Source organism: Tympanuchus pallidicinctus, unplaced genomic scaffold (genome assembly GCF_026119805.1).
Source record: "Tympanuchus pallidicinctus isolate F22 unplaced genomic scaffold, pur_lepc_1.0 scaffold2, whole genome shotgun sequence".
Classification (NCBI taxonomy): domain Eukaryota; kingdom Metazoa; phylum Chordata; class Aves; order Galliformes; family Phasianidae; genus Tympanuchus; species Tympanuchus pallidicinctus.
Genome location: NW_026294721.1, coordinates 23,820,115 through 23,832,446, shown reverse-complemented (window position 1 = coordinate 23,832,446; position 12,332 = coordinate 23,820,115). Strand labels below are relative to the sequence as shown.

The 12,332-nt window shown below is 42.2% G+C and overlaps 1 protein-coding gene across 6 annotated transcripts; it reads right to left on the bottom strand.

Annotated features, from left to right (window-relative positions):
• Positions 1–1,787: 1,787 nt before the first annotated feature.
• On the bottom strand, positions 1,788–11,328 carry NIPAL1 (NIPA like domain containing 1). 6 transcript variants are annotated; one of them, XM_052681951.1, is made up of 6 exons: positions 11,308–11,328; positions 7,031–7,282; positions 6,075–6,131; positions 5,580–5,670; positions 4,289–4,449; positions 1,788–3,495 (listed from the first exon to the last, which is right to left on the bottom strand). In XM_052681951.1, exons 2-6 carry the CDS (start codon positions 7,263–7,265, stop codon positions 2,891–2,893), a joined length of 1,149 nt encoding a protein of 382 aa, XP_052537911.1. In that variant the 5' UTR covers positions 7,266–7,282; positions 11,308–11,328; the 3' UTR covers positions 1,788–2,890. The 6 variants fall into 6 exon arrangements, with proteins under 6 accessions (XP_052537911.1, XP_052537908.1, XP_052537909.1 ...); XM_052681948.1 differs by lacking the exon at positions 11,308–11,328 and adding an exon at positions 11,010–11,183; XM_052681949.1 differs by lacking the exon at positions 11,308–11,328 and adding an exon at positions 10,918–10,996.
• Positions 11,329–12,332: the final 1,004 nt, after the last annotated feature.

The following is a 12,332-nucleotide window of genomic DNA, read 5'->3' as shown; positions in this document are numbered from 1 at the left end:
TATACAGGTTATACAGGAAGTGTTTGATTATACAGAGGGTGATTAGGCATTGAAATGGCCTGCCTAGAGAAGTGCTGGAGTCTCTGTCCTTGGAGGTATGAAAGAGATGTGTAGATGTGGCACTAAGGGCCATGGTTTGTACTAAAGGGTGGTTGGTTGGATTTGATATTCTTAGGGGACTTTCCAAACTAAATGGTTCTATTAAAAGAGCAGTAAAGATTGGAAGGAAGCACAGTGTCTCCGAAGGGATGTTAAGAGTGCTTAGCAATGGCAAAAATTTGGCCACTGTTTCCTCATTAAATATCATAAAACAGACTACCAGCCAGCTGGTATCATGGGTGAGAGAAAAAAAAAGAAGCTGTTGTCCTAGCTTCTGTGCAGCAACCCCATAGGATGTACCCCTTTTCTATCAAAAGCTGAATTGCTGACAAACTGGAGCATATTTTCAGAACGTGAGATGACTTTCATCCTCAAAAGTACTCCTGGCAAGTAATCACTTGTGTGTTACATGTTTGGGCAAGTTTTTCTACAGTGCCATTTGTTTTTGAGAGCAGCTTTCCCTCCCCACCCCTGCACAGTGAAGTTTCATAAGAAGGTAACAAAGGAACCTAAGCGCCACTCCTCATGCATCATCCAGCCTGGCTTCTGCCTACCTCTCATCCAGTTTAGAAACTTGCCAGAAAGGAGTCAGTTTTGGGAAAAACACTTAAAAGTTTCCTAATGCATTTGCTGGTTTGGTTTTGCTGGAACTTAAATGGTAAGAGGATGACATTTGGCATGAGTATATGTTTAAAGATAGAACTCCAGGCCACAACCATCATGAGTAAAGAAATTCAAGTTCTGAATGAGAATTCTTTGGGAGCAGACCTGACTGGGGCATGGCTGTTTTAAGTGTGGCTGGGAAGGCAGGCTCTTAAAGGGAATAATGACCTATGTGCTTCCTTCCAAATTCCCTGCAGATCATGTAACCTATGCAAGTCTTTTTGATTTACCTACATCTAATCAGCACAGCTGTGTAATTAATTTAATTGCTCGTTTGTCCCAAGTTATGGTATGGCAATGAGTAACTACCAAGATGGTTCCATTTCTGCATTTAAAAGCCCTAATTTGGTTAGTGATGTATTGCCTTTAAGGTTTCCTTTGTTGCAGTCGTTAACCATTCTACCTTCTTTCCAAAAATTTCAGATTACTTTAAAAAATAGCTTTCATTTTGCTGCCATTTTGCTGAAAGTTCACTGAAAAACTGCCCATAAAACATGAGCACAACAAAAAACTCCCTAATATTCAGCTTTGGTTTTCCTTCCCTAGTTCAGAAGGGAAGACATTTCATTTGCCTACCAATCTTATTCCTCAAAATCCTTGTCTTCTGGCAGCTAATATTATCATCAGTATTAAATGCTCCTTGCTGATGTTTTTTGTAGAATATAAGGGTGAAAATAACACATCCAAAAAAATTGAGTAAGACACCAAAACCTCTCGATCTCCCCATACTCTGCCCTCCACCTGCATCAGAATACTGCAGGTTTTTTATTTAAAGGTAGTTTCACATGTGGCCTTTCTAAGAGAGTACAACATTTTCTTTCCTATCGGAAAAAAAGTAGAAGTCAAAGCGACTAAAAGAAGGTCACGATCAAGCCAGATTCACATGAACTGCAGGGACTTCATCCAGATATCTTTCATCTTGAATCTGGGTGTGTGCACAGGATGTGTTACTAAAACTGATTTTATTACTGATTGTAAACTTGGATTACTCTCTTTTTTCTCCCATGCTTACAAAACACCAGTCATTTAATATGTAAACCATGTATAATTTATTACAAGAAAAATAATAGCATAATTTCAGTAAAAATTAAACTTCTTCCAAATCATTTACTAAATATGAACAGTTTCAAAAATAATATCTCTTCTAGCAAAAGCTTTTATACAAAAGATAATAATTTACTTTGTAACATTTTTGAGTTCTTGTACGCCATGGAAATAAGCATCAACTTTGATTTTCTGATATTGCAAGAAAATAACATTATTTTCCTAGTAGATGTTATTTACACATAAAAGTAGATAAGCAGGTCCAGTAGGAAATACAGAATTCCTGCTTCATCTAATCAAGGATTTAGAAATAATGTCTAGGTGATTGGTACAATTACTACTTCCTCCTGTACATATGTCAATTACAAACCTATTCAAGTGGAAAAAAAAGATGCTTGCAGTTTAGAAATAACTTCAAGTATCCCTAGAGCCACTCAGGTTTTCATAGCTTCTAAATCCTCACTAAAATAAAAGTCATTAACAAGTAAGAAGTTTCATGAACACCTTTCAGAAAGGAGGTGCATGGCTTTGGCATCAGGATTAAACTTGGCACAACACAAGGACGTGTGCAAGCGTGCTGCAAGCAGTAGCAACCATTTTGTTCCTACAGAAAAATTGTGAGCTTTCTGTTCACAGAACAATGGAACCTGAAGTGTCAACATTTACTCCACTGCTTGCACATTACACAGCCTGCTTTATGAAGAGATTCTGCTTGGCGTATATATCTCAGCTGATCAGAAGTCATTTTTAATAATCCAGCCCTCTTGCTAAATCTCTGGCAAGCATCACCCTGAACAGCCCAAGATGTGGGAAAAAACCCTTTCTTGCTAAAATTCTCCAACAGGAGATGTTGCATAAAAAATAGACAAAGTTGTTCACTTCTTGACATATTATAACCACCAGGTTTCTGTCCCTCATGTCAATTATTGAACATTTTAATTCATTATTACCAACATCTGGCACACAGAGGAGCGTGCCTTTACAGGCAGTTTTCCAGAGGGTAGCAGTGACGAAGAGTGGTCTGGTAGATACAGGTAAGTCTGCAGTTCATGACAGTGGAACGAGAAACTGTCACTTGAGAGTTTCATTGGCTGAATAAAACATTGTCTTCCCCATATAACACAGCTGGGTCTTCCATGCTTTCCAGTAAAGTGTGAGAGGTTTCATACTCGCAGTGTGGCAATGATGATTCTTTTGTAACACTGGACATCAACTGGCTCCAGGTGATATCAATGTTTTTGAAAGCATGTAATAGAAAAATTCCAATTATTATACTGCAGAATCCACTGAGGGTCCCAAGGATGTCATCCAGGTCCATACCACTCCATTCCTTGAACAGGATGATGGAACATGTCACCACTGTCGTGGTGAAACACACGTAATAAATAGGTGTCACTAGAGATGTGTTAAATGTGTCCAGTGCTTTGTTGAGATAATTGATCTGGGTGCTGACTGAGAGCAATAGGATTCCCACCAAAACATAAACCAGGGGATGTCGATAAACTGGCTTCCACTCCAGCATTTCTTTAATGGCAATGCCCAGGCCTTTGACAGATGACACAGAGAAGGCACCAATAAGTGAACAAATTAAAACGTAGATCAGTATATTTGTTTGACCTCTCCGTGGAGCCGCAATGAAAATCAACACGAGGACAACAGATATTAGGAGAACAGCAAACGCAACAAACACTGTATGAAAGAGGAAAGATGAAAGATCAGACTATGTTCAAACACACGCTAAAAGTCACTCAACTTCAAGTCAATTTCTCTAAGAACTGGAGCACAAACTCAGTGCATTGAAATAAACACAAAACACATGCTTTGTATTTAAAATGCCAACTATATGTTTAATTTTTGATTGTAGGAGCTTTTAAATTATGAGCTGACTCATGAACTAACTTGAATTTAGCTCATTTTGTCCTATGCTACACTCATCCATATGAAATTCTTCCGCTTCTCAAACACACATTCTCTTTGAAGTGTACTCCAGGGCTACCTCAAGGATATTTGTTTGAATTAGTATGAACACCTGCTTACTTAGAGCAAGGTAGTAATTGGGACTTAGAATTGAACAGCATTTCAAATGAAGTAAGAACTGGTTGAAAGTAACCTTATTTAAAGCTGTGATTTATTTTAAGTGGAGGTAACTTGGCGTATAGAGCCTTAGAACTCCTCAACGTGCTGGAGGGCAGGAAGACTCAGTGCATCATTTCTTACTTGAATAATCTGCAAGAAGCCATGTAAGATGAACTGCTTTTAAGCCTGCATCTTTGGGAAATACGGTACGTGTGCAGAAGCCGTTTGTGCTCACACATTTATTAAGGGATTCTGGGTTTCTGGCACAATCAGCTTAAGAAAGTTCTGCAGCCAGGACGTTCTGATTAGTTATCCCAATCCACTCACCAACAGATCCAGAGAAGGGAGAACACATCAAAATCTGTCATGTGTCTGCCTTGACATATGTCAGCTTAAGTGTACAGACCTGGATCTTGCAGTTTTATTTCCATCTCATCCAGTGAGGTGATCTCCTCCTCCTCTGGGGCGTGAATAACCATGACTGTAGAACCCAAAGCACTCAGAACACAGCCCAACTTGCCGTGAATATTCAGCTTCTCCTTCAGAAAGTAGGATGACAATATAGCACTGTTTGACAAAACAAAAATAAAAGGTTCAGGTCCACCAGACATGTGAGGCTTTGCAATATGAGCAACTTGAAGACTCTTGAATTTGGATATAGGGGAAACATGCTTGAAACAACCAAATTACGAGGAGTTTTGCACAACAAAGGTCAATCTGAAGTTTTAGGGGAGTTTAGCAACTCTGATCAGATCCCTCTAGGTTGAAGGGTCTGAATTTCTTAAGGAACTTGTCATTAGTGATTGCCTGGGTCAGAGGTATGGGCTGCTTATACAGAGCCCTCGGACACTCACAGCTGATCATGTGAGCTGTTGTTTTCTCATAAAAATGGTTTAAAGCTCTCCATTTGCCATGAGAACAAACACAAGCAAGTTTAGGTAACAGCTCCTCACCATCTCTGTCTGAGCTCTCCAGAGGATTAAGATTTAACCTAAGGATAACATGACCCAAAAAAAGACAACCAAAGAGTGCCTATGATCAAGAATTACACACAACCTTAGGCACAGCCACATGCGTACTGATGTATTCATGAACAGTTTTTCAACCTGTTGATCAAATTTCAGTTATTTTTTGCATTGGCATTAAGTTCTCACAAGCTTTCTGTGAAAAATTGCCACCTGCATGAAAGGAGAGGCAGCAGCCAGCCAGGTGATTAGTGTGAATCTGCCAAAAATGCATAGTGAGTCTCGATATAAAATTATGCTTCTGTTACAAAAAACGTTTTTGAAAACATTTTAAGGGGAGAATGCCGTATTTTCTTCTAAAGTTTTGTCCATACTGAGAAACAGAATAAGGTGTTTTTCTTTAGGAAAGTGTCATTTCTCTAGGAGGAAATAAGTTGCAGCCTTCTAACACTGTGCATCAGCTGTATACCAGGTATATGCTGGTAAGAAACACACAAGGAATATGTGGAAGGCTGCTGCAAAGACTGGATCAGTCTTTGAGACAAGACTTCATTCCCTCTACCCAGGAAATTAATTTCTAAATAATCAAGGGATCCTCCTTGCTGAGGAACAACAAGCCTTTCTTATCTGTATTTGCCCTTCAGTTTTCTTGTTAAAATTATCTGCTGTTAACCAAAGACATTATTTTCCCTCAGGCAGTGAATGATCAGTTTGCTTCCAGTTTGCACTGACCTTATGAGAACACTCAGTGCACCCAAAGGGGTAACTAAGGTTGCTGGTGCGAAGGCATAAGCAGCAGAGTTTGCAGCTTCTCCCAATCCCACTGCAGAAGAAAAAACATTTGGATGAACACAATGGAAATAAGGACTGGAGAAAGTTATATGCATATCCCCTAAGTACTGTGTGCAGTATAACTACGATGACAAAGCTGAAGGCAGGCATTTACAGAACACAGCCTACACCTTCCTGTAAGGAACAGTGACAGTGCACAAAAGCTGGACAGATTCAACCATATTGTTTCTGACTAGATGATAAAGAAGAGGCTGTTGTTCTGCAAAGAATCCCAAAGAGCAAACAAAATAGATAACAGAATCGTTTCAGTCATAAAGGTGATTGCAAAGATATTTCTTCTAACTGAGGTGGGTGAAAAAATAGAGAATGAATTTGTTAAAAATGAACTGTTCTATGCAGCGTTTATATATAGTTGAGAGATAAAGGGTGACTTACTTGAAAGCAGTCCAGCCCACCAAAGCCATTCTTTCAAGTAGGAATACCCACCATGCCCTGGAAATGGAGAAAAAAAATCTCACCTTAGAAGAGAGAAATCACCTTATTTTAACAAAAAAAACACAGCTTCACATTTGGATCAAATCATATAGAGTATAGAAACATCCTGTTATCTGGATGTGACATTAATATTTTGTCTGAATTTGACTCACATCTTTATTAATCACTCTGCTGCTTTATGACTTGTGAGAAATGGTTTTGACTAATTCACACCGAGGAAAAGTGACAAGAAAAAGTGAAGTGTCAACTAAGATTCTTGATGAGCTTAACAAATGTTTTGAAGTGCCTTCCCAGGTCAGATCCAGTATATTCTTACACAGAGATCTGCCTTTTGACTCTGCTTATGATTTAAATCGAAAGAAATTAGAAAGAAAAATGTCACTGCATGCATTAATTTTTGCACAAAATAGAAGTAAATTGTGCGTTCAGTTACGTCATTTTTTCAAGTGCTGAAATCTCTGGAATAACAGATCTTGCAATAAATGCAACAAACAAAAGAATAACTGCTACCTCTGTGCATGTAAGTGCCGTAAAGGGAATTATCAGGTCAGTCTGAAGAGGTTTTTTTAAACCTCTTGACACGTTTCTAGTTCTGCATCAGCTGCCATCAATGGAAGTTAGTTGTACTATCTGTAGAAGCTCTTATGATAAATACTTCTATAGCTCACTCCACTTTTGGCTTTTAAGAATACAGGAGATCTAATGACCATTTCACAACTTCCCATCTCAAAAGAAACAGAAAAAAATTAAGGAAAAATAATAAAGATTTCTTGAAGATTAGAACAAAGGCAGAACTTCATTTGGTATCTGGCTGCTGTCACGGAGGAGTTGTTTGGCAGTGCTAACATAACTGGTACTGGAACCATCAAGCCATGCCCAGCAGGAATGCTGCTTACCAGCACGGGGAACTCCTTTGGCGGCCAGCTTCAGGAGGCCCTTCTTCTTCAGGATGAAGCTGGATCCAATGAAGATGTTGGAACTGACTGCCAGAGCCAGGCCAATGTAGGGCTGGTACTGGCTTCCTGCAGGTTTAGAAGGCCTCAGGCTCGTTTCATTAAAAGTCCCGTCCATAGGGGAGAAGGGGGAAGGAGGGATTTGGCCCCACTGAAGGCCTGGTAGATATGATGGCATGAGCCCAAAAACAGCACCTGAGGGAGGAAGCAGGGAGAGCTGTTCACTCACCAAGCACAGCTCTGAAAGTGCCTGACCCTGTGCTGCTTGCTCCTTTCCATGTCCCCTCTGGCCCTACGGATAGATCCTGGTGTCAGCACAAAATCCACACAACACATACAGTTCTGTCCCAGCTAACCTGAAACCTCACAATAAAGTGTTCTATTCCATGCACAGATCCCGTCTCCAGAACACAAACCCAGAGCCAAATCCATGAAAAAAGAAAAGAACAAAAGGAGGAATTATTTTGCATGGGGGAGCACCAGTAGTACATCATACAGCAGTTTAGGCAGAAGTTCCAGTTTTTTGTTATTAAAGCACACACGTAGTGGGGATCGTACAATTAGGCTGAAACAGCTTTTGAGGACAGTCTTTTTTTTTTTGAAAGAAAGGTTTTATTGCTAAGATACACATCAGCAGTTTATAGTTTAACATAAGTACAAAAGCTTAGTCTATTGTAATTTACAGAAAGCATTGAATAAAACAAATCATTTTGTTTTCTGTGCTTCCCCTGTAATTAAATGACACATGAAGGAATCCTAATGATCCTACCAATATACTTTTTCTTTTTTTCAACTGAAAAGACCTTTGGATATTTAGTAGAAAAGGACATGCCTCTGTGTCTCCTCCTACCTAAGCTATAGAAGTATTAATGTTGTGTCAGAATTACTTCATTACACTATTAACAATAATTAACTTTGGATAATTCACCTAATACTGCTTAGGAAGGAAAATGTAAAACATCAGAAGAATTAAAAATGGTATGAAGTTTGACAGCTTCTTGGTATCTTCATTTGCAGCTGAGAATGCTGACTCTAAGAGGTACCACCATGTACAAGTAAGGAGTGAAGAACACCTGCTCTAGAGTGTCCTGTGCCACACAGTGAAGCAAACACACTGCTGTAAGATTCCACTTGATTTTCAGGCTCTGCAATCATATTTCCTTGCTTGCCAAGAGAATTTCTATCTAACAGAAGTTGGTTTGAATTGCTAAGTCAGACTTTTTTATAAAAACGGTTGCACAGGATGGATATGCCCATATACTGTAGGTGAAAATTAAAATCCTGCAATTACAATATATTAATTCATAGTATGAGGATACTACTTTTCTGAAATCATGCAATTTCTAGAAATTGCAACTGAATAATCCAAAAGAAATAGGATAGATAGAAGAAAAGAAACAGGAACAAGAAATACAGATTTGCATCTGTACCGGAAAATATCTTTAAATCCCAAAGTATTAGTGTAAAGTATTACCATAGTTTCCCAGCTTGGAGAGCTGCTAGGTCATGTCCTCCTGCCTGCCTCGTGGTCCTCTCTCCTGCTCCCTTACCCCGAGACCTACTGCCTGCCAAGCTAATTTGGGTGGTCTTTGGCTGCAGCACACCCTGCTGAGCACTCCTTTACGGATTTGTTCTCATCTGCTGTGGGATTGTGAAGGCTCAAGAGCAAAGCTATTCAATCTGCTTTGTCACAGAGTGAATTGAATATGTTTTATGAGAGGCGTTAGCTGCTCTGCAGCAAATACTTGTAGATGAACAAGAGGGAAAACAAAGATAATCTGTGACATGACACAGAAGAAAGGTAGCAGAATGTGATTTTAAAACGTGTAACTTTAATCAAACTGGGTGAGCTGATCTACTTAGACAATAGAAATAAAAGTTTCCATTACAGTTTGAGTTTCTTTTGTATCAGTAAAACAAACAAACAAACAAACAAACAACTCAGTGTCAGGTGAGGGCTGATGTATTTTGACAGCCAGGATTTCCCACACAGCTGTTTATATATGTGTTGTCATTGCATACAGCACAAATGCAACATGACCTGAATATGTCACCTGCTCCTGCAAATGGCCGGGTCACCTCTGCAGAATGTGTGCCATAGGCACACTGAAGATTTCCTAAATGTCTGCAATGTGGCCAGAGCTACTCCTCTGCTGAGTGGCCAGAAAACCCAGAAAAGTTTTGGATTTCTCAGCTGCCATCTGGCAAAAAAATGTATATCCAAGAAAACCTGGATATATGGCTAGCTGCTCTTGTACACTCTATGGATTATCTAAAAAAAAAATCCTTCAGGAAAGGAGAATTCACAAATATTACAGTATTTTTTTCCATCTGCAAAGTAACACGGCTTTAGTTTTGTTTCTTAGAGGTACCTGGATCAAAGAAAAAGTTGCAAAGTAAATAACATTAAAAAAGAGAGAGAGAGAGAGAGAGAGAGAGAGAGAAGGAATGAAACATTGAGTGGATTGCTTAACTTCTTACAATGATGCTAAACAGGACTGGCGAAGGCTGTAACACCACTTGGCTACTGCAAGCCTTATGTGAGAGGCAGCAGCAGCCTTTAATTAAAAGAAAGCACAAAAACTCTTCATAAATATGGTCTGTTAACAACCCAAGGTTGTAAATGTTTTTTTTTGTTTGTTTTTTTTTTTTTTTTTTTTTTTTTTTTTTTTTTTTTTTGTGCCAGTGCCTGTGTTTTTACAGGGAAGAAAACAACACTCTTCTCATTTTTTTTTTTTGTGAATGGTGCACTCGTCTACCTGTTGAAAATGGCAGCTTACTCCTTTCTATATGATACTACTACTTGTTCTTCAGTTTTCTGTTCCCCATCAGACCATATGACACTTAACAATGAAAATTTCATCATGACACCTGCAGAACATCACTGAGTGACTGCCACTCCTTTCTGAAACCCAATCATTGCCCACATTTACAAAGAGAGCCTGGATCTTTAGTGTGTCCCCTCTACCAGCTGAGAAGTGCCACTTTGAGCAGCTCTGGCCACTATTTATTATTTATTATCATTTGTCCCACTTGCAAAAGAGTGATGGTATTCTGCAGTTCAAAGAATGGAAGGAGAGGTGGAAAAAGGAGCCTGGTGTGGCTTTGTGGCCCATTGCAAACAACTTAAGGGTTGTTTGGAAAGGCTGCAAGAGTCGATGGGCTCCCAAGGAAAGTGGTTCACGCAGCACCTGGTTTCTGTAGCTAAGCTGGTTTCCCCTCCCCACTCCCAAATCTCCCAAATGTCAACGTGAAACAGTCACCAGGGCTGCTCCTTCAGAAATAAATGCTGGGAGCTCTGACTCAAGACTGATAGCAACAGGAAACCATCCAGAGCTGGAGGTGGCCACCAATTCACCTCTGACTGTTTTCCTGGTAAGGTGTTTCCTCAGCCACCCGAGTGCCATCTGATGACAGGTGGCAGACAGGCAGGGTTCACTGCTCATACCCAGTGTAACTTTCTGCAGTGTTGCAGTCCCACAGAAGCCAGTGACTGCCGTGTCCCACAGGCTGGCAGTTACAGCCTCACTTATCCCCCCCCCCCCCCCCCCCCCCGCCCAGCATGCCGCTCCCACCTCATCCCAACAGCCATTTGCTAATACCAGATGCATCACCGTCCACTTTCGCTGCATTCCCAGGCCGGGTCACGCTGGCAGGAGCCGTGCCAACCTCTCCCACTCGGGGAGATGCCAGCCCATCCCTACTAACCCCCGATCGTGCGGTTTACAGCTTCCCGGCACACCCGCGTTCCCAGAAACACACAAAAGAAACTGAAAAGCGAGTTTACAGCTACAAAACCGCGCCCGAAAGACAAACACGCGAATTATTACCACCATTTCAGCAGACAGGCGCTCCTCGCCCCCCGCTCACACCTCCCACCCACGGCAGGAGCCCTCCCAGCGCCACAGCCCCCGGCCAGCACCTGCGTGACCTCACGGCGGAGTAAAGCAGCCGTCATCGCGGCAGCCCCGTGGTGGGGGGACAGATGCTCATTGCTCACAGCAGCAGAGCTTCCTGCTTCCGAGCCGCTTCCTATTCAGAACTCCGCGCAAAGCGGCGGTCTCGCAGCCGCGCGAAGCCGCGCACCCTCCGCGCAGGACCGAGCGGCGGAGCCCCGCGCAGCACTGACCGATCACGCCCCGCGCCTGCGGGAGCCCCGCGCCGGCTCCGCAGCTGGCGGGAGGAGGTGGCGGCGGCGGAGGCTCCGCCCGGTCCCTTACCTGGCCCTTGTTTGTCCCTTGTCCGTCCCGCCCCGAAGGAGGCGCGTCCGTCGTTTGCGAGCCCAGGTCCTGGCGTGACCGGACCGGTGTCTGCCCGTCCCTGGACAGCTGCTGCATCCGGCCGGCTCTCTCATTTCTGCTACAGCAGGGTGCCCTCGCAACCCAAAAAGCCGACCTTAACCTGCGCCGCATCAAAAGAAGTTTGGCCAGCAGGTCGAGGGAGGTGATCCTGCCCCTCTGCTCTGTGTTGGTGAGGCCTCACCCGGTGCCCTCAGTATAGGAGTGGTACAGACCTACCTGCTGGAGCACTTCCAGAGGTGCATTCACGGTGTGTTGTAGTAAGACTGGAGGAAATGGTTTCAAACCGGAAGAGAGGAGATTGAAAATAAGGAAGAAATTTTTTACAGTAAGGATGGTGAGCCTGTGGAACTGGTTGCCCAGAATGTTGGTGGAAGCCCGTCTCTGGAGACATTGAGGACAGGCCAGATGGGGCTCTGAGCACCTGATTGAGCTGTAGATGTCCATTGCAGGGCAGTTGGGCTAGGTAATCTCTAAGGGTCCCTCCCAGCTCAAATGATTTAACAATGCTCTGATTTTACTTTGTTCCTATTCACTTCTGGGAGAAGAGGTGAGCATTTTGAGCATGCAACTACAAAAAGCATGCAACATGTTGCCCATGCTGTTCTTTGCCACTTGTTCCATAGGCAGGTAGCAGATTCTGGTGCTGTTTGCCCAGAGGTGGGTGAACAGAAGCAATTAGCCCATGGCTCTCTCATGTGTCATGTTCCCAGTTTCCTGCACAGCGACTGAAGCTCGCTAAGTGTTGCTCCTGCAAGCAGCTCAACTGACGATTCTGCAGAGTGCTCACTGTGGTTCTGGTGTTCACTGTGGTCCCCAGAAGAATACTGAGGAACAATGTGGTTAATACTTCTGTAGGTATATTTCTCCATCAGCCAGCTCCTTCAGTAGATGATGGATGTTGAAGTATTTTTAATTAAAGAAGAGAATATTTAATCTGAGATACA

Bases quoted from the DNA above. Each gene is read 5' to 3' on its own strand.
- NIPAL1 (XM_052681947.1), bottom strand. From the start codon at position 7,519: ATGGATTTGGCTCTGGGTTTGTGTTCTGGAGACGGGATCTGTGCATGG. The intron at 6,132-7,030 runs GTAAGCAGCATT...CTCCATTTCCAG, and splicing joins CAAAGGAGTTCCCCGTGCTG to GGCATGGTGGGTATTCCTAC. The intron at 4,450-5,579 runs GTCAGTGCAAAC...TTTGTCAAACAG, and splicing joins GCACTGAGTGTTCTCATAAG to TGCTATATTGTCATCCTACT.